We start from the raw sequence: 27,428 nt of genomic DNA, 5'->3' as shown, positions 1-27,428 counted from the left end.
AAACGCCGGGCCATTTGGCTCGAGAAATGCGCATTTTTGAGCCCGCGAAAACACGTTGTGTCCTGCGGTTGTCAACTAAAGAACATTTCAATATGGCGGACGATTTCGATTATATGATTCGTGCGATTCGCACTACATTTAAGGACGAAAACTTCCAAAATAGATTCGCCTTCGAAGATGAAGTAAATAATTCACTACAAATGCTGGTTGAGAAGCATCGGGTCGATACCGGGTCAATTCAAGAGGCTCTTTGCTCCAAAATCCCAGCACGAGAAATCCTGTTGGAGGAAATACAGCATTGGATTTCTGTCATAAAAAAGAGGTTGAGCCCACGAATGAAAGCGCATAATGCTTGGACGATAGAGTTCAAACGAGATATCCCCAGTCAAGTGTTCCGTTTAATTTTAAAAGCTGTACAGAAAGCCCGAAGTGCATTTGGCGTGTCCTGTACAGAAACAAGATAAAACATTTCCATTCAGTATACAGAGAAGAAACGTCTAACCAGAGACTTGACAGGCTTGGGGCAAATAACTCGAGAAACATTGTCAGAATTCTTCAACCGAAATTTTCAAGGAAAGAGGAGAGGGAGCGCAAATGTTATTTGCAACAAGGAGAAGCCTTTTTCCATCCAGTATGAGCGAAGGTCATCAAAAGTTATTGTGAAGTGTCATTACACTTTCACAAACGAGTTTGGTTTTACTTTTGAGAGTTAGTTTTATTTTTATTAGGACAATGTAACACCAAAGGACCCTTACTATGTACCTGCCATCCTCGGAGACCTAGGGGCAGTTAGTCTCCAAATGGCTCTGCGAATGCTGGCTCCTGATTGAGCAGAAAAAAATCCTTTGTATTATTCTGCCCAATCGGCGTACAGTTACTTCACAGTCGCTTTCATGTCTTCTTACACAGCGTTTGTTTTATCTGCCATAATTTAATTTTAATTTACACCAGTCGGGAAATCATTTCGGATGTTTCAGAAAAAAAATTTCCTCCCTACGATTTCTGCCTGGTTTACTTTGTTTTGCCCAGACTAACTGCTCCTCGGTCACCGAGGATGTGCACCTCCTTACCTGCCAATGTTAAACTCAAGGGTGGTCAAAATGCTATTTGAAGACATGCTGACCATGATGATTATTTTAGAATGGAAAAATTAACTACTTTTTACCAGCCAGGTTGCTCTTTGACAGACTGATGGTTTCAGACAATGTCACGAAAGCACTGGCAATCTTCCCCTCCCCTTGGGTTTACATTGAAGGTGCATTTGCATTTATACATTTTAAATAATGTATTCAGTTTTTTGTTTGCTTTTCAAATGAGTCAGTATAATGGTAATTGAACTGAGTGGAGTGCAATGTGGTATGAAGTCATACCTGTGATTTCAAAATTGAACGAGCATGCAGTGCATGTTTATTTGAAATCACAAGTATGATTTCGGAACAAAACTGCCTGACACAAACTTCAATTTCCACTTTATTGCATAATAATGGCTTCCTTTCTCATTGGCTGAAAAAAAAGACACAATTAAGAGCAAAAATAGTGCAATAATTTTGTTGAAAAAAATGGCACTGCCGAGAGCCAATCAGATAATATTGCAAGGATCTCAGTGATTTCAAAATGGATGTAATAAATAGATGAATCTTGCAGGCAGCAGCATGCAAGCAACCACAATTTTCTAGTGCTTGGTTATTCAAATATGGTACATTTGTTTTAAAATTCATGAAAAGTAGGAGTTGTTGGGTTAAATGTTTGAGCTAGTTGCATATGATTAAGAAACCCTGCTAACAGTACCTGCATTGTAATTAAAGAAACAGACAAGCTTATATCAATTTTTTTATTCTTTTTGAAATTACAAGCACATTGCTTAAGAAAACCAGAAAGGAACCGTAAATGTATGCTATTGATAAGCAAATTACAAATGTTGTTCAAAGTATAAGGTAACAAACTTTAATGTAACATTGTTAATGTAACAGAAATGTATGCTATTGATAAGCAAATTACAAATGTTGTTCAAAGTATCTGCTCACATCTTTGATTGTATTGCTAGTATTAATGTCAAGTGTTAATCAGTAAACACACACTGACAGTTGCCATAATACTGTAGGTTTAAAGTAAGGAAACTTTAACATCACAGTCTTAGCTGTGGGTGACATTTCCCCATTTGGATGCTTTGTTCAATAAGATTTGTCAGCCTGTCACCACAAATGCAACACTTGTCATCTTCAATTTGGGCCTTTTGTAACCCACAAGAACAATAGCTATTATCCCTCTTTGGAATGTAAACAGCTTTACTAGCTTTGTATTGACATGTGGTAAACCCATTTTCTGGTAACCAAATGAGCATTACAAACTCATGCTGAAAGATATCAAACCATTGGTTTTTAGACGAACTGTTCTCTGACAGTTTCTTGAGGACAATATGCTTTGCTTCTCTCCCCTCCATTGTCACTGTACCTAGTCCCTGGTGATATTTCTGGAACAGGTGTTCCGCATGCTGAGGGACGACATGCCCGAGTGTCCAAACAGTTGGTGTGACCATAGAGGGGAGAAGCAAAGCATTTGCCCTGAAGTACTGTTGACATTTTACTCTAAGCTCCAAGAGCTGCTCAGCTGTAAGATCAATCCGACTAAACAAAGAAACAGAGTCACGCAGCCTTACTCCAATATATGCATTAACAAGAACTGCAAGCCTTTGCTTCCCAGAGTCATCTTCACATCTCAATGGTTTAATTACCCTCATGAAGTTTTGACAGAACATTCGAGACTCCTTTCCAGTAAATCTATATTGAAGCTCAGCACCCTTCCCCTGAGTTTCCCCGTACCATTTAACTACTTTCCTTGCAAGGCAGGAACACTTCAGCTCATACCGAAGAGCTGTTATTACTCAGTGAAAACAGCTGTCAACAGGCACATCAGCAAAAGTCTTGCAGGTGTCAGGGAGTTTAGACTTGGAAATTGCCTCTTTAAGTACACCCTTAAAGTAATGTTGCCATGCATTGTTTTTGAGATGCAGCAGCTCTACATGTGCTAAATCAATATATTTACCTACAAGAGGCAAGAATTCTTGCCTGCTTTTCTTTGAAGCAATAAAACTGGTCACCTTTGAACGGAAATTCCTATCACTTAGATGTTTTGGCAAAGATTCTTTGAATTTTGCAACTGACTCTGCAATTTTCACCCTTTCATTATAGTCCCACACTTTCCATTTGCAATTATCAATAACAAATTGGCCCTCTAGGTCCCTGTAGTCGTCAGAGCTAACTGTTGGAAAAGAGGAAAAGTAACAAGCAGAATTAGGCAGCTCCCCTGCTAGGGTGGCTAGCATTTTCATGTCATTTGGCAGCTCTTGAAATTTGAATGTGACATGAAAACCATCAATAGCAAAAACCTTACCTTCAAGGTCTTTCATTTGCTTGCATGCATATTTGACATAATTTTGTACCACCCCACAAGACTCAGACTCACAATTTGCACCAAAAACTAAAAAGTTGTCAGAGCTGGATGCAACTTGCTTTCCAACATTAAGAAAACTGACAAGAAAGGAGCAAGCACTCTGGTTTTTTCCAAAGGGACACCCATCCCCACCAAACGCTACCAAAAATGTCCCTTCTGTCTCTGAAAACCACTTAAGGGCCTCATTTGATTTTTGTTTGGTCTGCAAATAAAACTTTGCAAGCCGAGGGAGATAATCCCTTAAATCCCTGAAACAGCCATGCACAACCTCATCAGCCTGAATATAATTAGAAAACTCTTCTTCGACTGAGTAAACCTTTCCAGTATCTACTTGCTTGATATAACTCACCAACTTATCATATGGTAATAGTTTGGGAATTCGGCTTTTTTGCATGAAGCACAATGCTTCTCTACCCCCTCGCTTTTTTGTACTAGCCTTTGTTGCCAAAACAAGTCTAACTGACTTATACTTTCTCTTTCCTATCACTCCCCCACTATAATATGCGGCAACACTTCGAAGAACATTTTCATCTGAAGTTTCAAATGATCTTATTTCACGAGATCAATGGGCTGATGCCACCCTTGCCTGGAGCTTAGCATTGCTTGAAACAAGATTGGTCATGTCATCAAGCTTACTCCTTTTACACAAGGTATCAAACATGCCCTCAATGGCAGGACGTGGGTTTTCTTCTGTTCCTCCATGGATGACCATGGCAGCATTGAAAGTCTCTTGACGACGTTTAACCGCTGTCCTTTGAGTCTGGTTTGACTTCCCATTCTGAAGTATGGTTGGATTCATCTGCCTCCTCAGGGAATTATAATTTTCACTCTGAAATGGAATAAACTGTATCAATTTTTAAGAAATGGCAGGATCATTATGCCAGCATCATGATAATGCAAAAATTAAAGTTGAATAATAATAATAATAATAATGGTTTATTAAGGACATCCACTAGGTGGCTCTTCGCCTAATATAAACTACACTATATATTACTATAAAGACAAAGATACAATACCCACACACCTCACTGTTTTCTTTTCCAGGTGTATTCAGCCCTTCCAAAAGTTCTTGACAATGCACGTCTGCAAGATCAGTCTGATGAGCAGGAAACACAAATATCTGAGCTTTGTAGTTATTTTCGCAGAAAAAGTTTACAGCAAACTTTCAATGGATGTCAGTAATAGTAAAATAAACCAACAAAAATAAATCAACAAATAAACAGATAAATCAAGATACAAAATAAATATCAGTGACTCCATAAATACAATGGTTGCAAACCTTACCCCGAAGCCTTTTCAGCTTTCTGCAACAAATATGGGTGTGCATGAAAATTAAAATAAACAAAGTAATAAACAAAAATACAAACAAATATAAATCCATAAATAAACAGATAAATCAAGATACAAAATGAATATCAGTGACCCAATAATAGTGGTTGCAGACCTTTGCCCGAAGCCTTTTCAGCTTATGGGTGTGTATGAAAAGTAACATAAACAAAAATATAAACAAATATAAATCAACAAATAAACTGATAAATCAAGATGCAAAATGAAAATCAGTGACTTTTATAATTACTGCAAACCTTTTCCTGAAGCCTTTTCAGCTTCATCTGGGTTGACTTCAATTTTCTGTTTTCCTCAGCTACACAGTTCATAAGTTTTGCATTCTCCCGGAGTGCAGCATCTTTTTCCTGTTTTTTGATTTTATTGTAAAGCCCAACGTTGAAACGGTTAGGCTTTGGCGGCATATTCACTCACTTGTGAAAGTGCAAATTATGGCACTTTACACGATAACTTGGGATGACCTTTCAAACAGCATTTGTAGTGAATTCTTTACTTCATCTTCGAAGGCGAATCTATTTTGGAAGTTGTCGCCCTTAAATGTAGTACGAATCGCACGAATCATACCATCGAAATCAATTCCACTACGGGCCTTAGTGGAATATTTACCTGTAAAGTGGATGTCAGAGAAAATTCAGTTAGAAAAGTTTTTAACTGTGTAGTGTGCAATATATTCCAAACAGCTGCACATGTTATCCATGACACAATTTCGCAACTATATTTAAGTCACTAAATGCGAGAACCATTTTTTTGATGCGATATAACTGAAATCTCCGCAAGAAATCCAGAAAACAAAAAACATACGATTGTAGGGGGTAGAATGAACAAGCGATCTAGGTTGTTTTCTAATTCATCTCTTTACACTTAAAAAATTGTATACAGCTCGAAATTCCTCTAAATTTCATCTCTGTACAGTGCTCTTGAAATAGCACGAAACAAGAGGTCCTAAATGAGGCAAAAATTAACGAAATACACGTCGAATTTGGTATCAAAATAAGGAGAAACTCACCTCTCATCGAATTTTGAAACCACTTTTTCCTTCGTGGTATCCCAGAAACACTAGGGAGCGATTTATTCCGTGATTAATTTCGTTACCAGTCTCCGAGCGTCACTAACTCGATAAGGCCGCCATTTTTGGTCACAGACTCCGTACCAGATTACGCGCCAAATGGCCCGGCGTGATATATCCCAGTAATGTTAATACTGTATGCAATAGTAAGTAGTATGAGTAGTACTGTAGTATGTATAGTAAGTCTTGTAAGAAGTATAACTTTCAGCAAGTTGTACTGTAAATATTGTAAGTTGTACTGTTCAATAAAAAAACTAAATAAAAAGATAAATAAATAAATAATTAAAGAATTTCAATAAAGGAATTTAAAAAAAGACTTCTCTGGGGTCTCAAACCAAGATAATATCCGGGCGTTAAACTGCTTGAGAACTGTTCGCTTGAGGGACTGGGCCGCTAAGATGTAATCTCCAAGCATATATTGGGTAGCCCCCAGGTAAAGGTAGCTGTCAGCGGTCTTCTCATGATCTTCTCCCAATACCTTTTGTCTGATCTTTAGTGCTCGCTTGAGTGACTCAGTGGCTGAGATGTAATCTCTAAGCGTATATTGTGTTTTCCCAAGCACATGGTAGCTGTCAGCGGTCTTCTCGTGATCTTCAACCAATACCTTCTCTCTAATCTTTAGTGCTCGCTTGAGTAAATCAGTGGCTGAGGTATAATCTCTAAGCATATATTGGGTAACCCCCAGCTCATGGTAGCTGACAGCGGTCTTCTCGTGATCTTCAACCAATACCTTCTCTCTAATCTTTAGTGCTCGCTTGAGTAAATCAGTGGCTGAGGTATAATCTCTAAGCATATATTGGGTAACCCCCAGCTCATGGTAGCTGTCTGCAGTCTTCTCGTGATCTTCAACCAATACCTTCTCTCTAATCTTTAGTGCTCGCTTGAGTAAATCAGTGGCTGAGGTATAATCTCTAAGCATATATTGGGTAACCCCCAACTCATGGTAACTGTCGGCGGTCTTCCGATGATCTTCACCCAATATCTTTCGTCTGATGTTTAGTGCTTGCTTGTGTGACACAGTGGCTGAATTGTAATCTGTAAGCACATATTGGGTTTTCCCCAGCTCATGGTAACTGTCAGCGGTCTTCCGATGATCTTCACCCAATATCATTCGTCTGATTTTGAATGCTCGCTTGTGTGACTCAGCGGCTGAGGTGTAATCTCTAAGCGTATATTGTGTTTTCCCGAGCACATGGTGCACATCAGCGGTCTTCTCATGATCTTCACCCAATATCTTTTGTCTGATCTTTAGTGCTCGCTTGAGTGACTCAGTGGCTGATATGTAATCTCCAAGCATACATTGGGTAGCCCCCAGGTAAAGGTAGCTGTTAGCGGTCCTCTCATGATCTTCACCCAATACCTTTTGTCTGATCTTTAGTGCTCGCTTGAGTGACACAGTGGCTGAATTGTAATCTGTAAGCACATATTGGGTTTTCCCCAGCACATTGTAACTGTCAGCGGTCTCCTCATGATCTTCGCCCAATATTTTTTGTCTGATGTTTAGTGCTTGCTTAAGTGACTCTGCGGCTGAGGTGTAATCTCCTAGCATATATTGGGTAACACCCAGTTCACGATAGCTGCCAGCGGTTCTCTGGTGTTCTTTCCCAAGCAACTGAATTCTGATGTCGAGTGCACGCCCGTGGGACTTGGCGGCTGAGTTAAAATCTCCTTGTTCGTATTTTGTAAACCCTAATTCCGAGTATATATCGGCAGTCTTCACATGCCCTTCACCGAAGAGTTCTAAGATGATGGTAAGAGCATGCTGTTTTGAAGTGAATGCTTCTGAGAAGTGACGCAGGCAATGTTGAATTTTTCCTTTAAGCAAATAACACTCCGCTAGAGCTTCTTTGTGTAGACTTGAGCTCGTGTTTTCTTCGCCTGCCGTCCCCTTTTGCAGTGAACTTAGGTGGTAGGTTATTAGTTTATGAGTTAGCGATAAACCTTCCTGATACTTATGAAAAATTCTCAGCATACTAATGCTGTTTGCTTGAAATTTAAACCAGCCAGGTTTCGTCATTTCATTGGTTGACTCGATGCCTTGAAGCAGTCTGAGCAGTAACTTGATTGAAAAATCTGTAATTTCAGTTGAAGATATTTTTGCAATTACTCTGCCCACAAGATAGATCACTGCAATTTCAATGGGTTCGTTTCCAAGATTTTCTGTACTTGAGGGTACTCTGTGTTCATCCCAATAATTTGCTTCTCCATTATTATCCGGAATTACCAATAAATGCATGTCTTCTGCATCTCTGCATTCTTGCACTGCTCTGTCGTAGAACATGGCTGACATCTCGTAATTTGTGCATCGATAGAAAATGGCAAGGATTTGAAGTATAATAAGTCTCAGAACTTTGTGCTCAGCAGTTTTATTCAGAGGGGGAATGGCATATTTTAAACTTTCAACTCCATCTTGCGTCTGTCCTACCACAAGTTGATAGATGCCACAGTAGCACAAGTGTTTGCCTCTCTCTTCTGGACAAATGGTAGTGGTCAAACTTTGAAGTCTTCTGGCCTCCGAAAGCAACAGCATTGTTTTCCCACCTCCGCCCCGAGTCATGTAGCCAAACGCTTTGGATTGAAGTAGTTGTCTGTGGAGATCACTTCGTCCAAGCTGACTAGCTGCCTTTACTGCTGATTCAAAAATATTGTCAAAATTAAGTTCGTTGTCGTAAAAAACAGTGGCAAGAAAAAACTCTGCTTTCGCCAAAACTTGCAAAACTCTGTCCGCTACCTTGTCGTTTGTACAACCATCCATCAAACTTTTTACAATGCTTCTTTCATTGTCGAAGAACTCGATCAATGCTTTCATGGAGTGTCCCGTCAGGAACATCTCATTGAGTTTCTCAGCCAAGTCAATGTAGAATAATAAAAAGCGAGTGTTCGCAATCAAAATTGTTTCTTCCATCTCCCTTTCACCTTTGTATTTTGCGAACGATTGTAAAAGTTTGTGAATGTAGAATTTATCCGAATTTGAACATCTATCTAGAAGAGCCCTCCCTTGCAGTCTTCGCAGAATTTCTTTAGTTTCGGTGGATCTCTCTAGTCCTAAAACAGCTGTTGCAATCTTAAGATCAAATGTCTCTGAGAGAACACTCAAAGACACCAGTGCTTCTTGGTCCTGCGAAGACAGTCTCTGGAAAGACGATTCAAATAGGGTTTTAAGCCTTGCATTACTGGTATATTCTGGGTTGTCAAGCGACTCAAGTAGGCTTCTTTTAGACAGCATCAATTCATCAAGATCTGCACTACACTGGACGGAATCGTCAGAGAGCAACTTACACAATAACCATATGGCTAAGGGCATCTGCCCGCACATGTGCACGATTTTTATTGCGTCAGCAGAGCTCGCCTTTGGCAGTAACTTTTTCACTAAAGCATTGGAGGACGACTTGTCGAGTTCTCTAATTCTGATGGACTTGTGTCCCTGTAGAGACATATCCAAATAGGCCATTGGCTCCCGTGTGGTTAAAATAAATTTGACCTTTTCACTGCGATTGAGAAGGTCTTTTATCAAATTAACAGTCGTCTCTTTCACATCTGGCTCGCCACATTCAAACAAATCATCTGCATTATCAAGAACTAAAAAACATGGATCCGATTGTCTTTCAAAAATGAAACCAATTTCATCGGCAGGTGTCAAACCCTGATTTTTCGATTCAGCAGTTCGAAAGTGGCTGAGTAACTTTGAAGTTAAATCATCTTTTGAATTAAGCTCGCGTAGTGAGATAAAGCAAACAGGTTGACCGTCCTTTTGAAGCTGGTGACCCACAGCGATTGCAGTAGACGTCTTTCCAAACCCTGGTGACCCCCAAACTGTTACGATTTGGGTAGAATCAGAAGTCACGTGACCAATAATCTCTTCACATTCTTTTTCACGGCCAATAAAGTAAGGAGGAAGATTCAATCGTGGAAATCGCTGTTTAACTCCTAAAAAGAAAGTAAGTCTTAGACAATTAAAACGTGATTAAAGAAGCGGTTTTTACAAGATCAATCAGTATGCACTCTAAATCCTTTGTGGTACAAGGGAAGTGAACCGCACAAATAGAGAAGACTCGACTGAGCTCTATTCTATAACGGAAGGTGGCGATAGCACAAAAGAGGTGTATAGGGAAGCACTACTTTTAGTTAAGTACTTCTTATCCCTCCTTCGTGGCTGCAATCACAAAGTTAAATCAATCTTTGACAAAACATAACAGAGTCGATGCTGCTATGTTTGTTCTCTTTGTACAGATTTAATAAATGAACCTCTAGTACAAATGCGTTATTCAGTAGAAAATATGAAAATGATTATGAAATCCAGAAGGTGTGTTTTCACGGGTCATCCTCGTTCGTTCGTTCGTCGTTCGTTCGCGCATTGAATCAAATAAATTAGGTTTAGCAGTATTTCTACCTTAGAGAAACATAAAATATTGAGGAATGAAATTTTAGGTAATTTTCCATGCAGCCTCTTTTTGCCTCGTCACTTATTTGTTTTTTCAGAGAGAACGCATTGTGTGTTGATTACATACAAGACTATACACCTACTGTGAAGGAAACCAAAACGTGACTAGCGCGAAAAGAAAGATACTCAGCATTACCAGATCTTTCGGTGAAACCCGATGAATTCGCGGTTCAAGCTGTGGTCGAATCAGAATCACAAAAATTTCATTTTAATTTTCTTTTTACCTGGACTTTGCGACTCCTTCAGAAGGTCTTTCATCTCTTGCTTAAGCCCGTTAATATTCTTAGTGATTGCCTCTTTCAGGTTCTCAGTGTCGTCTTTATGAAGATGAAGTTCATCTTTAACATCTTCTCTGACAAGTCTGCTTTCAATTTGAAGCTCGGCAAACTTAGTTTCAATCGTGTCTTGAGTAGTGGCATTTGCAGATTCGATTGTCTTCTTTAGCTCTTCAGTACCTTCCTTTTGAGATTTCTGTAAGAGATACAAGTCATCAATAACTTCTTCTTCGAGGAATTCGTTTCTTTTTTGAAGCTCTTTTCTGACGTCATCTTCTAACTTGCGAACTTTCTCGGTGGGAAAGTCAGACTCAGTCAAACTTCCAACAGCATCAATAGGGTCGGTATTAACTCCAAGGGCTTTAATCGCTTCTTTAGCGAAATGAACGTATCGATCGTATTTTATTTTCTCCAATTCGGATTTATTTAAATGAAAGAGCGAATTTCTCAATAAACGAAGCTGATCGATCGCCAGTGCAAAGGTTTCTGCGTCATCTCCAGTCGAGCTAACTACAGAGGAATGGAAAGTACCACGTGGTAATTTACATGACCTCAAATACAAATCATGGAGTATCTTGTGATGGCCTGTGCTATCTCGCAAAGTAAAGGACCGCGCATAGATGGTGGCCTGGAATAAGTCTGTGCAATCCCATTCATTATAGGAAAGATGTGTGGGGACTTTGGATGCTCCACCTTCGGTACTTAAGAACAGGTTACGTACAGCATTAGAATCATCCCAGGGCTGAAAACCAGAACGCGACGCAACGATGTTGTTCCACATCTGTTCAAAAGCTTTCCGTAACGCTTTAGGAATTTCATTTGTCACGAGGAAAGCAAACTTGAGATAATTCAATTGTTCATTCGTAAATGGTTGTAAGGCCATTTTACCAACAACCGGGTGTCGCGGAATCTTGCTCAATTCATTGGTTTAGGCAGATCTTTGCCTGTAAAACCTGAGAAATAACACACACACACAAAAAACAGCAATAAAAAAAAAGCTGAAAGTTATTTCCACGGATGGTTTCTCTGAACAAACTTTCTTTTCGATTCATTTAAGAAGGGTCATTTTTAATCTATGCCTTTCGTTAATAATTTCTTTCCGTTCAACTAAGCCACTTTGAAAATGACATCATAAGTTTTCGAGGGAAAGTTCACCTGATTTTTAGTCTTTTAATGAAATAAATATGGCATTTTATTTTGTTTTCTTTTGTCTTTGCTAATTTGTCGGTTTCTTATTTCCTTGATTACTTAATTTGTTCTTACTTCAAGTGCGGCTGTGGACCATTAAATACAATACACAAATAGTAAATGCAGTCATTTCCTACAAAGGTTCATGTCGCGCCACGCCCTAACGTGTGTTCACTGTCTTCTGTAAAGTTATTGACTCTAACGTGTTTTCTGGTAAGCAGGTCGGTGACTTTTCGGAAGCTTTCGAAGCAATCTCACGAGGTGAGAAAGGAAAAAGCTCAGGATTTACTTTTATCGTTTTCTCCTTCAACACGTCAATTTTATCTAGAAAACACTCTACTAAGGTTACACAGGTTATTAATTTGTGCTGATTTCGAAGACTGCTTTTGGGGAAAGCGTTTATTGTTCGTTAGTGTTAGATGGCTATTGTCACTTAGATCTCTTTATGAATTTTCGGAAGCTTTCGAGCAATCTTAACGAAGTGACATCGAAAATGCCCCCTGATTTGCCACAGTTCTTTCTTTTAGGCAATAATTGATACCCTTGAATTTGAAATAGTTATTTTGTGATTCCGCCTAGCCATTCGGCGAGATTGAATCGCATTTTTGCTAAGATAGCATATTGTATATGGTAGGAATTCTTTTGAAAAACGAGGAGCCTTGTGTATCGATTTTCTATTAGATAGCACAATTCAGAACTTAATCCAAGCTGAACGGTACTTCCGATCTGTATTCTTGTTCCCTCGCAGCCTTCTTGTCAAATTATTTCCGCTCAAGCCCGGGCGCACTCTGCCGACTAAGGTTGTTTTGCTCCACCAAAAATCTCGACAAAATTTGTCTCCGTCAAATTTTCTGTTCGTTAATCGTAGGCGCAATGAAAAACAGGAAAATTTTTGTTAACCACAAAATAGCAATGATGGATATTCAAATTGAACAATACTTTAGTCTGGGGATTCGGCTCAAACGTAAACTTGGGAGCCATAATAGTTGCATCATGAGTAAGCAGGGTACTGATCATCATGATGTATCCCAAAGTACAAATCTTTTACCCTCACCGTTTGCTTGTCGCTTAAAAATTAAATATTTTGGCAGCCTTCTAACTGTAAAAGTTGCATTTAAAATTTATGATTGACCACAGCTAGCCCAAGCTCCAGCTGTGGGATGGGATCTTGCGTAAAGAGCGTCATGGCGAAAATATCAGAGTTTGTAAGGGACAGGAGCCCTTGGCACAGGAGCCCATTATTTTATTGCAGCGGCAGAATTTACGGTGCTTACTGTCGCTTTGATTATTGAACAGTCAAGAGTCAGTTTCATCTTCACTAGAACTTTCTTCGGAACTGCTGTATTCCGAGGTATTTTCAAAATCTTCACACCATAAGCGTCCCAAGCTCACGTCTTGAGAAAAAAGCGAACGATTGATTCATGAAAGTGTCACGCGTTGTGTGACTCAGTGTAATTTACGAGAGGAACCCTTGAGATAAGGAATAGCTTGGGGAACGAAATATGGTCGATTTACAACAATAACCTTTTAATGATCGACTGTCTTTTGCTTTCCGGCTTACCAAGCATGTCGCCGTGTGCATTGTAGAGCTATTCATTGGTCAGGTGACTCCTCTCATTGCCATAATTCAACTGTCCTTCATTCATTGACCAAGATTGTATATTGACAATACAACACTCGCGATCAGTTAATTTGCCTTTACTTGGGAAAGTAGATTTACAACACATTTGAGTATACAATTGTAACGCTGTGTAACGTAACAATAGACCTTTTCTCAGCCATAATCGGTCTCAAAAAATAGCACTTCAAATGCGAGAAACACATGTACCGTTGGAGAGCCTTTGAGAGCGTTTGGTCAGTGATGTCAAAGAAGGATCAAAGCGGCCATCCAAATCTTTAAAAGGCTCCAAACTAAGACGTACATCAAATTTGACCTTCTCGAAAAACGGTCACAAATTACATATTAAAAAACAGTGATTGCGTTTGTCCTTGAGAACCATAGAATACGCGACAAAAACATACAGAAAATACTTTTACAGTTTCAAAGTAAATTTACCTATGGTGAAAAGAAAAGGGAACGGCCTAAATTTTACGGAATGTTCAGTCAGTGTTTGCCGATTTCTGCTGTGTTCACCGCCATATTGAAAATGAAGCTGCCACAATGCAAAGCAATCGAAGTGTGCACACTGCCTGAATTGCAAGAATCCTTGCATCTCTCTGTCATTTTTCTTTCGATATATTAACGAGTAAAGTTAGAAATTAATCAGGCGCTAATCTTTATTGGCCAATGTGCTCTCGTGAAGAGTCCTAATTCGCGATAAATTCAAACTAAACAGACTTGTCTGTGAAAACGCCGTTACAACAATACAGGGCAGTTGAACGCTCCAAGTAATGGCTCCTTTATGGGAATACTTACAACCGCTCTTAGGGAGTAAAATTATAGTCAAATTCTCAGTGAAAAGTATCTCACCTTACTTCTACAGTGCATCGCTTGTTGTCTGAACACTTACTTTGCTGAAACGAAGCCATCAGAGACATTATAGCGAGTTATCCATTTCTACGTTTTCTCCTCACACAGGCAGACCACACTATGTGTTCGTGGTTAATACTTTTTGACAAGAGACGAACAAAACCTACGAGGGTTATGAATAAAGCTCTTAAAATTGCATATCTAAATTTCATCTCGGTCTGAATATCTCAATAAAATTAAATAACATGTTAATCGACGCATTTGTGCTATTTTTTCGCCTTCAAATTTCGTTTGGAACAAATATTTGCTTATTGCACGTGGGCCCCGCGGCTATCGCTCTAGCAACACTCCTTTTGTTTTCTGACTATGTAAATTGAAACCGAAAGCGGTTAAGGTAAACCCCCTACTTACATAATCAGTTTTATTTCAGTTTCGATAAAGAAGTTTTTTGTAGTACCTTTAAAACACAATGAAAAAGTCTACCGAGGACAATTAAATATTTCATTTCTTTCGGTGTCCTGTAAGAAAGGCCGGCCTTTTGTGGACAATTTATCGAATGCAAGTATTTCCATGTTATGTTGCCTACATGTATGCTAATTGAAATAAAAAAAAAAAAAGCCAGGATGTTGAATATAAGTTAAACGTCTTCCACTTCTTCATCTTTTATATATTGAATGTATGTGCCCTGTCCATCATCGATACATAAACTATATTCGATAGTTTAACACATAATACGCGCGGATATTTTGCGAATTGCGAAATATTTTTCCGAGCCTCGGATGGGGCGACGAAAAATACGAGCAATAAGCAAAATGCCCTCTCGTATTTTGTATTCAACCATCGAATAAGGTGTACTTATAACACTTGTTGTGGAAAAAGCGGCCGGAAGGTTCTATCGTTTCGCTCAGCCACGCACAATTTAGAATTTAATCCAAGCTGAATGGTTTCTGTTGATCAGTGTTCTTGTTCCTTTGTACCTTGCTATTTAATTCTCTCCGCTCATTAACCCTGGTAGCGTCATGATTATCGAAAAAAAATTAAGAGTCTGTCCACGAGAGATCATTCGATTTCGTTGATTTCTTTCAAACTTTCACAGCTTACCTCCTAAGAGCGATCTTAAATATTCCCAGAAAACTCTTATATTTTGGCCATTCTCAAAGCTGGAGCCAGTTGGGCAGCCTGTGGCTGCCTCAAACGATGAGGTCACGAGGCTGTCACCATAGCAATACTACTTTTGTTTTCTCTATTTTTAACTCTGACTACATAAGTTGAAACCGAAAGCGGTTCTTTCCCTCAGTTAAGGTAAATCCCCCCATTACATATCAGTTTTATTTCAGTTTCGATAAAGAAGTTTTTTTGTAGTGCATTTAAAACACAATGAAACAGTCTACCGAGGACAATTAAATATTTCATTTCTTTCGGTGTCCTGTTAGAAATGCCGGCCTTTTATGGACAATTTATCGAATGCAAGTATTTCCATGTTATGTTGCCTACATGTATGCTAATTGAAATAAATAAAAAAGCCAGGATGCTGAATATAAGTTAAAAGTCTTCCACTTCTTCGTCTTTTCTACATTGAACATACATGCGCCCTGTGCATCATCGATAAATACACTATATTCGATGGTTTAACTCATAATACGCGCGGATATTTTGCGAGTTGCGAAATATTTTTCCGAGCCTCGGATGGGGCGACGAAAAATACGAGCGATGAGCAAAATATCCGCTCGCATTTTATGTTTAATCATCGAATAAGGTGAACGTATCGCACGTGTGTTGGAAAAAGCGGAGTGTTCGATAGTTTCAGCTTTACCTAAAATCCTCTATTTTCATGATTAGCTTTAGTTTATACACAACATCTTTGCTTTTGCCTTGCTTTTGAATGCGTGCATAAATCAAACTTTTTCCGTAAAAGGCCTTCATATCGAGTTGCTTTAAGCCAACGAAAAACAATTCCTCGAATCATTCCAGAAACATTGTGATTCCGCCTTAGCCGAGCGGCGGGATTGTATAGCATTTAACGGTAATGCAGCTTGATCAGATATTTTAACATACCTCTCGTATTGTATTTACTTTTGAAGGAACGGCAGCAGACTTTGAATCCTCATCACATTCACATTATCACGCTATTCTCACCAGCACAAGAGATGTTCACTCGACCGCATCATGATGCGAATGACTCACGTTTTCTTTGGCGACCATGATGCAACGCAATCGAAGTGCGCACACCACCTGCTTTGTACCTTGGCGGCGTGTGAATGTAAAAAAAACTACAAAGGTCACGGTACGAGGCTGTTGTCATAACGATAATCCTTTTGTTTCCTCTATTTTTAACGCTAACTTCGGTTGAAACCGACAGCTGTTTTTTTTCCTTCAGTTAATGTAACTGTCTTTTAAGTTATTCCAAAATTTTATCTCCGGTCTTAAATTTTATCGCATCATCAAAAAGGTACAGATATTTAAGCACCGAATTCGTTTCCACTATAGAGAGACCTTCTTGCTTCGTGGGCTACCTCTATGTCTGTCTTGCCCATCCATCTGATTGGTTAACTCTGAAATGACAGAGTTTCAATCCTGTTCAGAGCAGGTGAATTACATAAGTAATGAACGAGTTGTAACCATAGTGACTAGCATCACAGGCAGACCACACAATGTGTTCGGGAATAATAATTGTTGACATGAGACGAACAGAATCTGAGGGTTATGAATAAAGCTCTGAAATTTGCATATCTAAACTACATCTCGGTCTGAGTATCTCAATTATGCTAAATGAAATGTTAATAGACCCATTTTTTATATTATTTAGCCTTAATGGACCGTTAATAGAAGAAAGGAAGACTCCCTTTCTTCCATTAACGGCCTCAGGCCAAAAGTAATTTCACTCAAAGACGCTTCAAATGGCTCAGCTTTTCGTACGATAATCGAAGGTGACGAGGTTGATTAATATTTAAATTTTGAATAGCAACGTGACTATTTACTGAGAAAATAATTCGTTTTAGCGGCTGTTTCTATTGAACTGTCAGTTTCGACGCTTCGACAGTGCCCTTGTAAAGTTTCTGTTCATTCTCCATTGTTTGGCTTCAGCAAAGCGCTCGTCGATGTACTAGCTCTAGAAGATCTTGGGATACATTTTAATAACAGGTTGTGAATTACTACTAAACTTAAAATAGGGATTTCATAGTTAAAATACAATGTAACGAACAAAGAGACAAGGAGATGGGGACAGAACCAAATTTTCAAATTGGTACAAACCGAAGAGTAGATACATGGCTTGGCGCGGAAAGGGACTTTTATAACGCGGCAACGCTGGACATGTGAATAACCCCATCTGTGCTTATCTTAATGCCTTTAAGCAAGGTTTTTTCCTTCTCTTTTCGTTTACTTTTCTAGTGTTTTAAGTCATCTTCCTCTATTTCAGCTTAACTTAAAGAGATACAACTTGTATTAGAGTTTACCTGGATTGTACGATCGAAGTGTGAAATTAAAAGAGCTAAGAGTGGTGAATCTTCTGTTTGCCGGCTTTCAGTCACATTTTGATTTCATTTTGAAAGACGTTAAAGAAGGCGGAAATTTTTAACCGCATTAAAAAAAGAGGGGTAGGTAATTAAAAGAAAGATGCAGATAAAAGAAAAACCGCAAATTAAATAAACTTTGCTTGGCAAAGCCGTAACGTGGCAACGTGATACTTTCGGGGGCTCTTAACTTGCTCCCACGTGTGGATCATTTCCTGCTCGACCTTCGTCATTCCAAATAACTTCCTATCCACGGCTATTTCAAACATTCTTTCCACGTATAGGAAGTGATATGGACCAAGAGAAATTAAACCAATGGACCAATGTTTTCCAACAACAAAAAATATGCTCATGGCCCTCTAATTCCATTTTCCGAATTACGTCATAAAAGTCTTTCTTTCCCCAGGAAGTAGATTTAAAACCAAGCGGGTAGGTTTGAAAGAATCGATACACAATATGTATGAATATCTATGGGTCTTTAACCGTTTCATGTTTCCTTTAAACATACGAGTTTGCTTTTAAAATTACGTCGGTAATCTATTTTTCTCATGGGAACAATGACTGTAAAAAGCGATTCACTAAATATGCCTCCTATCCTGATCATGAAAAAGTATAAAGTATAAATACGATAATCATGATACAACTTAAAAAGGCCTGTTCTTGAACAGCTATATACTTTGCATAACCTTAAAATACCTCATTTATAATCATATAATTAATACAATCAACCTACAAACTTCAGAAGTCAATTCCACTTCGTTACGTAAACATAATCATGACTGAATCTATCAGACCACTATGGGAGATTATGCTGATGTTTTTTCAGTTCCTTAAATCCTCGGGTTACATGTGCAACCTTTGTTGTCAAAATGAGACCTCCATAACAAAGTTTGGCCCATAACTCTCATCTTCAGAATGAACATTTCAGGACTACTGAATGCTAGTTATCTTGTGTTATTGATGAACAGGATCAATATTGAAAACTGTCTAATGGTAATATTAGCTCTTCTGATAGAAACCCAATGAGACACCAGACACTAAAAAGCAGCTCAATTTCGTAAGCCACACATGTACGCATTGCGGACCTATTGTTTTACATAGCATACGTGTACGCAACAAAACATCGAAACGTGTGCATTGGATATTTTGTACTCAAAGGACCCTCATATCTCGCTGGTTTAAGTCAATGAAAAACAATTCCTTAGCTCTTTTAGTAATTTAATAATTTCGCTTAACTACTCGGCGGGATTGCATCGCTTTTTAATCAATACAGCTTGATCAGATGTTTTAACATACCTCTCGTATTGAAGTTACTTGGAGTTGTTTTGAGAAACGAGGATCTCTGTAGATCCTCGATAAGATCGCACAATTCAGAACTTAATCAAAGCTGAACGGTACTTTTGATCTGCAATCTTGTTCCTTCACAACCTTGTTGTGAAATTCTTTCAACTCAGAACCCCTGATAGCATGATGAATGCCCAAACATTAAAAACGAAGGTCAAGAAGCTGGTGCCATGACGATAACAACTTTTGTTTTCTCTATTTTTAACACCGTCTACTTATTAGACACCGGAAATGGGTCCCTCAGTTAATGTAAGGTCATGACCGTGCTATTACTTATTCCAAAATTTTATCTCCAGACTTAAAATTTTATCACCATCATAAAAGAGGTACAGACTAGTTAATTAACTGAGATCGTTTCCAGTATAGAGAAGCCTTCGGCGAACCTGTCGAAATTTAAAACAAATCTCTTCGTAGATCACCACTGTTTCTGGCTCGCCGTTACGTCTGGATATTTACCTCGGAAATGACAATCTAAATCCTCTTTTAAGCTGATGAAGTGCGTGAGCAATGAATGGGTTGTGGTAATTATGACAGTTTAAATCCTCTTTTAAGCCGGTGAAGTACGTGAGCAATGAATGGGTTGTGGTAATTAGGTAACCTGCACGTCAGTTTCTGTAAACATCTGGGTATTTTTCAATTACATTATTTGACAACCATACCTCTGGCAAGGAGCCAAAATGACCCTGGGCTCGGGATTGGGCATTTCGTGGCTCAATAGTAATAGGCCGCTGAATGTTTTTACCACCGCGGGCTCAAACGTGCATCAGAGTAGGCCACCCTCGCTCAGCTTACCGAACGATAATCGAAGGTGACGAGGTTGACCAATATTTAAATTTTTAACAGCAGCGTGACTATCGACTGAGCAAATAATTCGTTTTAGCGGCTGTGTTTCTATTGGAGGATCCGTCTCGATGCTTCGACAGTGGCTTTTATAAGTTTCAGCTCATTCTCTATTTTTTGGCTCCAGCAGCTCTAGAAGATCATGGGACACATTTTGATAACTGGCTGTGAATTAGTTATAAATTCAAAATGGGGAGGTCAGAGAGGAGATGGGGACAGAACCATATTTTCAAGTTGATACAAACCGTAGAGTAGCTACATAGCCTGGCGCGGAAAGAAACTTTTATGACGCGGCAACGCTGAATATGTAAATAACTCCATCTGTGCTTACCTTAATGCTTTTTAGCTTGTTTTTTTTTTTTTCTTCTCTGTTCGTGTACTTGTTTAGTGTTTTAAATCGTTCTTTTCTATTACAGCTCAACTTAAAGAGATACGAACTGTTAGAATTTAGCTGGATTGTACGATCGAAGTGTGGAATTAAAACAGCTATGAGTGGCGAGTCTTCTGTTTGCCGGCTTTAAGCCACATTTTGATTTCATTTTGAAAGATGTTGAGGAAGTCGGAAAACTTGAACCGCGATAAAAAAGGGTCGAGTATTTAAACAAAAATGCAGATAAAAGAAAAACCGCGAATTAAATAGACCTTTCTTGACAAAGTCGTAACGCGGCAACGTGATACTTTCGAGGGCTCTTAACTTGCTCCCACGTGTGGTTCATTTCTCGCTCGAACTTCGTCATTCTAAATGGCTTCCTATCCATGGTTATTTCAAACATTCTTTCCACGTATAGGAAATAATATGGACCAAGAGAAAATAAACCAATGCATCAATGTTTTCCAACGACTAAAAATATGCTCTTGGCCCTCTACTCGCTAATTTCGCTTTGCGAAGTTACGTCATAAAAGTCTTTCTTTCCCCTGGAAGTAGATTTAAAACCAAGTGGGCAGGTTTGAAAGAATCGATACACAATATGTATGAATATATATGGGTATTTAACCGTTTCATGTTTCCTTTCAACATACGACATATTCATGGGAACAGTGACTGAAAATGCGATAGACTAATGTGCTTCCGATCCTGATCGCGAAAAAAAAAAACATAAATACGGTAATCATGATATAACTTGAAAGGCCTGTTCTTGAAGAGATGTATATGTTACATGATCATAAAATTCCTCATTTATGCTCTAAGTCGTTTTTATTGTGTTATTGAAGCTTACAATCACTTTACAACAACAAAAACATCAAAGTTTATTGTTTCTTTAGGATTCATAAACTAAAGATATAACATATAGATTGGACATATTAAGACGACATCTGCAAACCCAAAATAACTTGTTAACTCGACGCCAGAAATAACGTCATATTTAAGTCGGCAGCGATTATTCAGTGCGAAATACCTGAAAAGACCGCGAGTGAATCATCGAACATCATTACTTTCCGTTTTAATTGGAAATTTTATCGATATTTTTCGATATTAATACTTCTAAACTACGTCAACGAAGCATTTTTTCCACAGGAAGTTCATTTCAATTCAAGGGGTCATCGGAAAGGAACGCAATACGTTGCTGAAAATTAATGCTTATCATATTCCAATATACCCAAGATATTAGCTTGTTTATATGTCATTATACGTTATGAGTTGAATTAATTCCTATCGTCATTTTAATTTAAACGCTCGACAACCTTTACTATGAATAAAACAGAAGAAGAAACGCCTCAAACTTATACATAGGTAGTCTTTCATACAAATTACAATTTTCCTGCCAATGGTTGAAAGGAACTTGATGACTCATTTAAAGTTCCGTTTCAAGTTGAGACTCATTGAGATAGTTTTGTTTGGATATTTAAAAGTATAACACTTGTAGCTTAAGCTGTGGTATGATAATTATCTTAGTGTACTACATATCGAATTTTCTCTTATCAAATATGTTTGAAGTTATTGACATAAAACTTAAAAAAAAAAACAGTCTTGTAGAGCGCTTAGGAGAAGTGGACGATTTTGATGCTATATCCATCTGTTTATTTGTAAATTCGCTGTTGTGCCTTGAGTAGTTTCTCACTTCAGGCAATGGCTTTGAAAGAAGCTAAAACACGGGCTAAACGAACGTAATAACGCTGAAGTGCAGACCAAATTTGTTTGTTTACATTGAAGACGCACTATCGTTAAGCGGCTTATCTTTTACGAAACACACATATATATTGTAGCTTTTAAGCGCACACGAGTATTACGAAAATAGTTAAGAATCCTAAGTGGTTCTAACCGCTGTTTAAATCTGGACTCCTGATGTTGGACGTTCCAAAAGACTGTATATAGCTGAGGGAATTTATAGCACGTAGTTGTTTCAACACTCTCCTGAGTGTTAACATAGTGTTGACAGTTAAATATGAGGTGGATTTGCGTTATTCTGCTATTTAGATCTGTGCTTAGTGTATCACACAGTCCCGATGGTAAGAGTAGGCGCATTATTTAAAATGTGAAGCAGCTTGTGTAAGTTAGTGTGAGAAAATGTGCCTTTTCTGTTTTAGAGACAGCCAATTACCACAAGCTGTTCTACTCTGAGTTACATTGCCACTAGGGGATGATTTTAAGTGTGATATGTATTCGCTTATTAGCTGTATGCGTTGGAAACTGAACCTAACACAGCAATGGAAACTGAAGCGATCTTGTCATATGTTTGGAAATGATTCTCGGAAGTTGACATGTAGTGTTCGAGAATCATGCATAAGGAGATTTATGCCCCAAGACATTTTAAATTATCGTCAATTTCTTCTTTCAGAGAACTTTAACATGAGAAACTCCAGTCTGTTTGAAGGAGACATGATTCTCTCAAAAGACCAACAGGAAAGAGCGGAAGAAGAATTAGACATTGATGATTCTCGGCATAAAAGAGCCACCTCGAGATCCAGATTGTGGCCAAGGGGAGTCGTGAAATATAAAATCGATGTAAACCTCGGTAAGTTCTTTAGAGAGTTTGTCTGATCGCTCGAAAATGTTCACTAATCCTCAGACCACCATTATGATTAAACTAGGAGGTGAAAGGAAAGTCAGAGAACCATGATGTCTTACGAGATGACGAACTTTTTCGTCTCTGAGCGTTCGGGACCCCACTTTCTGCTGAACAACTAATTTAAATAAAATATTTTGTTTTTTAAAGTCCTTCTAAAACGGATTGTACGCTTAATCTTAAGTGAAAGTGTCATTACTCCCTAATGTGCTCTTGGCTTAGATAAATAAATCAATTAATGAACCAGTCAACCATTGAATGCATCAATCTATCAATTTATTGATCAAGTTATCTCTAATCAGAGAGCGAAGTTTCCTTTCTAGGAAAAGTTAGTGTCGCTAGCCTTACTCTAAATAGACTGAAACTTGACTTTCCTTAAGGAAAATGCAGTTCGTCAGCCAACGTCCGTAAAAATGTTTTAATCACCAACAAAAAGTTACTTACTTTTAGGTCGAAAATCCCGAGCTATGACTGCCATCAAAGCAGCAATGGCGGAATGGAGGACAAAAACTTGCATCCAGTTTAAGAAGAGAATAAACGAAAAAGCTTACGTCCTGTTTCGGTATAGCAATCGGTAAGTAGGAATATGTAGTAATCACTTTGGTAAAAAGATTAAAAATCTGAAAATCATTGCACGTCCTGAAATTCGTTGATCTCAGTAAATGACAGTATCTCATATATATGATTTTCATATATTCACTGTCATTTATTTACCACTTTACGGGTTTATTTGGAAACCAACATAATGACCAGCTCCCAGTTGCCTTGTTAGTTCAGTTCGTAAAGCGTCATTGGTTCAAATCCCGTATAGGCATGAATTTTTTTCGGGCCTTATTCCACTACTGTTTCAATAGTGTTCATTTCTGCGAAGATCGCTTCCATTTTCATAACATTGTCACTGTTACTTACTGTTTCAGAGCTTTCTAACCTACGTTGAAATATATTTTTGCCATCAAATTTATATTATGAAATGTATTCAAAATCTTAAGTGAAAATCTCTCTGTTATTCAAGAAAGATTGTGTATGAACACACAAATGCATGTACTGTTTATCTGAAAAAAAAAACACGCCATTTGAAAGAATACACCACTTCTATATACCAGGTGTGCATCATATGTGGGGAGAATCGGTGGTCGTCAGGAAATCTTTCTCGGACCAAGGTGTTGGTTCAAAGGAACAGTTGTTCATGAAATAGGTAAATACATTTTCATACTCCGCCAAAGACCACAAAAAGGTGGAAATCTCCAAGAGTTTAATTATAGAAGTGTAGTTAAATTTTATCCGTAATTGTTAGCATTTTAGTATTCTACCCTAAATATAAGTCTATTATTCTATTTTAGCTTTCTCAGTTACTTTTGCACGTACTTTGTTTATTTTCCGTAGAATGTTTATTTTGCATGATCAGAGTTGTAAAGCATTTAATTCTTAAAATTAGGATTTTGAATAATGAGGATGCATTTAAGGGACAAAATCCAGGCTTGTGGTTCCTTTTTAATTGACCCAAACTTTCAGTAACTTACCAAAACACTGAGATCCTGTTCAAGCTGGTTGAGAAAAATCTAGGTTCTTGTAGGGGTGGTTTCATTGTATCTCCTGAATGCAAAGCCGTTACGATGAAGAGTTTCAGAGCGACAGTCTACAATTCTTTCCAAGCTGGCATTCTTAAGCTGGCAGTACCTGTGATATGATTTTTGATTTATAAAGTTTTACTTCTCTCAGGGCATGCGATTGGATTTTATCATGAACAGTCTCGACCTGATCGAGACTCTTACATCAAAATAAAGTACGAAAACATTCGTTCAGGTAAGCATTGATTTTCCATAGTTTCCAAGTGATAGTTGCACCAATTTTGTTTTACTTGTTCAATTTATTTTTGCGTTTTTTAGTTTTAATCGATGATTTCCCTTTTCAGGAGCAAAGAAAAATTTTCACAAGTACCGGCGATCGACAATTGATTCACTTCTCACGCCATATGATTATGGAAGTGTAATGCATTATAGAAGTAAAGCTTTCAGCAAGAATGGAAAGCCAACGATAATTGTTAAAAAACACGGGGTATGTTTTGCTATTGTCGTCTAGATTCCTTTGTCGAAATATCTTTATCACTGCATAATTGTTCATGCAAAGAATTGCATCAACCTGCTTGATTACATACGTATCTGTTGCTTATTCTGGGCTTAACGCCATACTCACTACATTTCACGAAATAGACAGCGAGAACTGTGAATATCTGAGAAATTGCGGACCCACCCCTTCCCTAACTGAACATTAACCCTAACTTGTTGACAGCAAATCAGATTGTGCCATTTGTGATAGATTAATACCGATTGACATGTCATCTTAAATATTCTGACAGGCTAAGGCAAAAGTAGAATTGAACTCTACCGATCCCTTTTTCAGGTAACCATTGGTCAGAGACGACGTTTAAGTCCGATTGATGCTCAGCAGGCAGACCTTATGTACAAAGCAGAGTGTAAACGGAGGGCGAAAGTAAAAGGACGGGGAGAGAAAGGTAAAACCACTATAAAAGTAAAATTTTCAAATAGCTAGCACTTTCCTGGGGAAAACACGAACCATTTTTCTTGTCATCATTCGAATTCGTTCTTATCATGTCGAGACTGCACTATTCTAGTCATTCACCTTCAAATTGATAAAAAATTCTGATTTTCTTCAAACAACGATTTCTCTATAAAACTGCCAGCTATTACATCATAATTTTCCAAACCAGTTGGATTGAAAGAGCAAGAGTGAGGGATGAAGGGATTAAAGCACTCAAGAGTTGAATTTTTTCGTTGTGTAAACGCATCAAGCTCTTTATCCATACACGATTTTCGTACTTTCACAAGTTTTAGGGGAGGTTTGCGTTTTCTGCATGCGAAAGAACTTGTCAATCGAAGGACGAACGAAGTGCCGATTTGCCGTCTCTGACAATTAGTTAGCCTTTCTGATTAAAAATTACCGCATTTTTTATCTTATTGATCTTTTTTTTTTGCATACAGTGTATAACTATACAAGATATACACGTATTCAGTCATTAAAACTTCATGCATTTCAATCATAACCGAGTTTTGCTCCTTGTTTCAGCGAGCTGCCAGGACAGTACGCGAAAATGTCGCTATCGGTCTTGGAGACGTCGATGTCAACAAAGCACATATGTCAAGTCCAAATGCAAAAGAACGTGCCAACTGTGCTAAGCTGAAAGACATTATCTCCGTCCGCCATCTTGAATTGATAAAAATTATTTATTACCTTAGTTATCTTTAAAAAACAATGATTTGAGCTAAATTAACTCTGAGAAATTGAAATATTGAAACTATCACTCAACACATCCACGGCCGTTAACACATATCTTGAAGCTTGTACGGAACTCGCCCGGCGTAAAATACGGAATCTACAGCAAATCTACAGACTGCTACAGCAAAATGGACCAAGTATTTCATTGCAATTGTTTTCAGCATTTTTTTTTTCTCAATTTCAAACATAAATGGCCAGTCCGTGGTGATTATAAAGTTAAACTAGAAGCTAACGCCCGTAAGTTCATCAGTGACAGCATGTTTTAAATCTGCACGCAACGATGCATGCGACTACGGAAAACCCTTCAGCGATAAAGCTTGTGGGATATACCCCTAAATGTACTATTACCTAGAACAAAAAAATTTCAAGGCCTAACTTTACAATTATTTTCACCTTTTATTTCAGCTTGTAAATTAATTTCATGATCCTATCACAAAGGAACCAGAACTCAGGAAGGGAAAACAATCAGATAAACCGTTGCAATCTACATTACTTTCAATGAATACAAAATTTAACTCCAGGAGGTTGATTATTCGCGTTTGTTTCTGCAACCAATGAAAAAAAGATGTTAAATTTAGTCTTGAGGGCTTGAAAAAAAATGCTTGAGTCCGTAAAACATTTTTAAGCCCAGCATCACCAATCACAATTCGCATGTGATTCAGCTAATTAAATGAATTCAACTGACAACATGGTCGTTGAGACTGATTTGAGACAGAACTGAAATTTGACAAAAACATAACAGAACCAAAGTAAAGAAATAATTTTTAAACCAGTTTCCTTATTTCGTTATAACACCTCCGTTTTAGACAGCCCTTTCCTGGCACTAAAAATATCGTTAAATCGAGAAATTAAAGTTATCTAGAGCCTACAGTCTAGCCCGATGACTTTGTTTATTCTATGACGCGCCAGACAAGCTAGAAGATGTGAGGAATATTACAATTTGTAATTCACCAGTAGCCGAACGCTCTAACAGCAAAAAATATATACATTTTTTTTCCTACCCTGATTGTAACACATGTAACTTTTTCAAATCTTAATGTTTCCATTTCCAGCTTCTTTCTTAAAAAGCGATTCTAGTCTAACAGGTAGCATCATTTCTTGCGTTAAAAAAACTCCTGCTAGTTAAATATCTTCAAATAGGAATTTTAAAAACTATTCTATCCACACACGTCTTCCATGGGAAGGAAAAGCTCCGCAAA

General features: G+C 38.1%; 2 protein-coding genes across 9 annotated transcripts in view; one reads left to right on the top strand and one right to left on the bottom strand.

The window, feature by feature from the left end:
* LOC131795604 (zinc metalloproteinase nas-14-like) overlaps nucleotides 1-26,242 on the top strand; it is a 75,964-nt gene extending 49,722 nt beyond the window's left edge. The window contains exons 2-8 of the mRNA XM_066161303.1: nucleotides 22,708-22,884; nucleotides 23,386-23,509; nucleotides 24,039-24,130; nucleotides 24,655-24,738; nucleotides 24,848-24,990; nucleotides 25,336-25,447; nucleotides 26,020-26,242. Of these exons, the coding sequence (XP_066017400.1) occupies nucleotides 22,708-22,884; nucleotides 23,386-23,509; nucleotides 24,039-24,130; nucleotides 24,655-24,738; nucleotides 24,848-24,990; nucleotides 25,336-25,447; nucleotides 26,020-26,129 (842 nt within the window). The 3' untranslated portion in view covers nucleotides 26,130-26,242. The remainder of the gene's footprint in view (nucleotides 1-22,707; nucleotides 22,885-23,385; nucleotides 23,510-24,038; nucleotides 24,131-24,654; nucleotides 24,739-24,847; nucleotides 24,991-25,335; nucleotides 25,448-26,019) is intronic.
* LOC131771044 (uncharacterized) lies at nucleotides 103-19,204 on the bottom strand. 8 transcript variants are annotated; one of them, XM_066161382.1, is made up of 8 exons: nucleotides 19,043-19,204; nucleotides 14,235-14,397; nucleotides 10,526-11,529; nucleotides 5,801-9,787; nucleotides 5,034-5,400; nucleotides 4,735-4,754; nucleotides 4,475-4,546; nucleotides 103-4,279 (listed from the first exon to the last, which is right to left on the bottom strand). In XM_066161382.1, the coding sequence occupies exons 3-4, from the start codon at nucleotides 11,457-11,459 to the stop codon at nucleotides 6,153-6,155; spliced, it is 4,569 nt and encodes a 1,522-aa protein (XP_066017479.1). In that variant the 5' UTR covers nucleotides 11,460-11,529; nucleotides 14,235-14,397; nucleotides 19,043-19,204; the 3' UTR covers nucleotides 103-4,279; nucleotides 4,475-4,546; nucleotides 4,735-4,754; nucleotides 5,034-5,400; nucleotides 5,801-6,152. The 8 variants fall into 8 exon arrangements, with proteins under 8 accessions (XP_066017479.1, XP_066017482.1, XP_066017477.1 ...); XM_066161385.1 differs by lacking the exons at nucleotides 14,235-14,397; nucleotides 19,043-19,204 and adding exons at nucleotides 4,895-4,915; nucleotides 16,290-16,424; XM_066161380.1 differs by lacking the exon at nucleotides 19,043-19,204 and adding an exon at nucleotides 16,290-16,391.
* Nucleotides 26,243-27,428: the final 1,186 nt, after the last annotated feature.

This window comes from Pocillopora verrucosa, chromosome 14 (genome assembly GCF_036669915.1).
Source record: "Pocillopora verrucosa isolate sample1 chromosome 14, ASM3666991v2, whole genome shotgun sequence".
In the NCBI taxonomy this organism is placed as follows: domain Eukaryota; kingdom Metazoa; phylum Cnidaria; class Anthozoa; order Scleractinia; family Pocilloporidae; genus Pocillopora; species Pocillopora verrucosa.
Note: the sequence above shows the minus strand (reverse complement) of the source record. Positions and strands in the feature narration are given on the sequence as shown.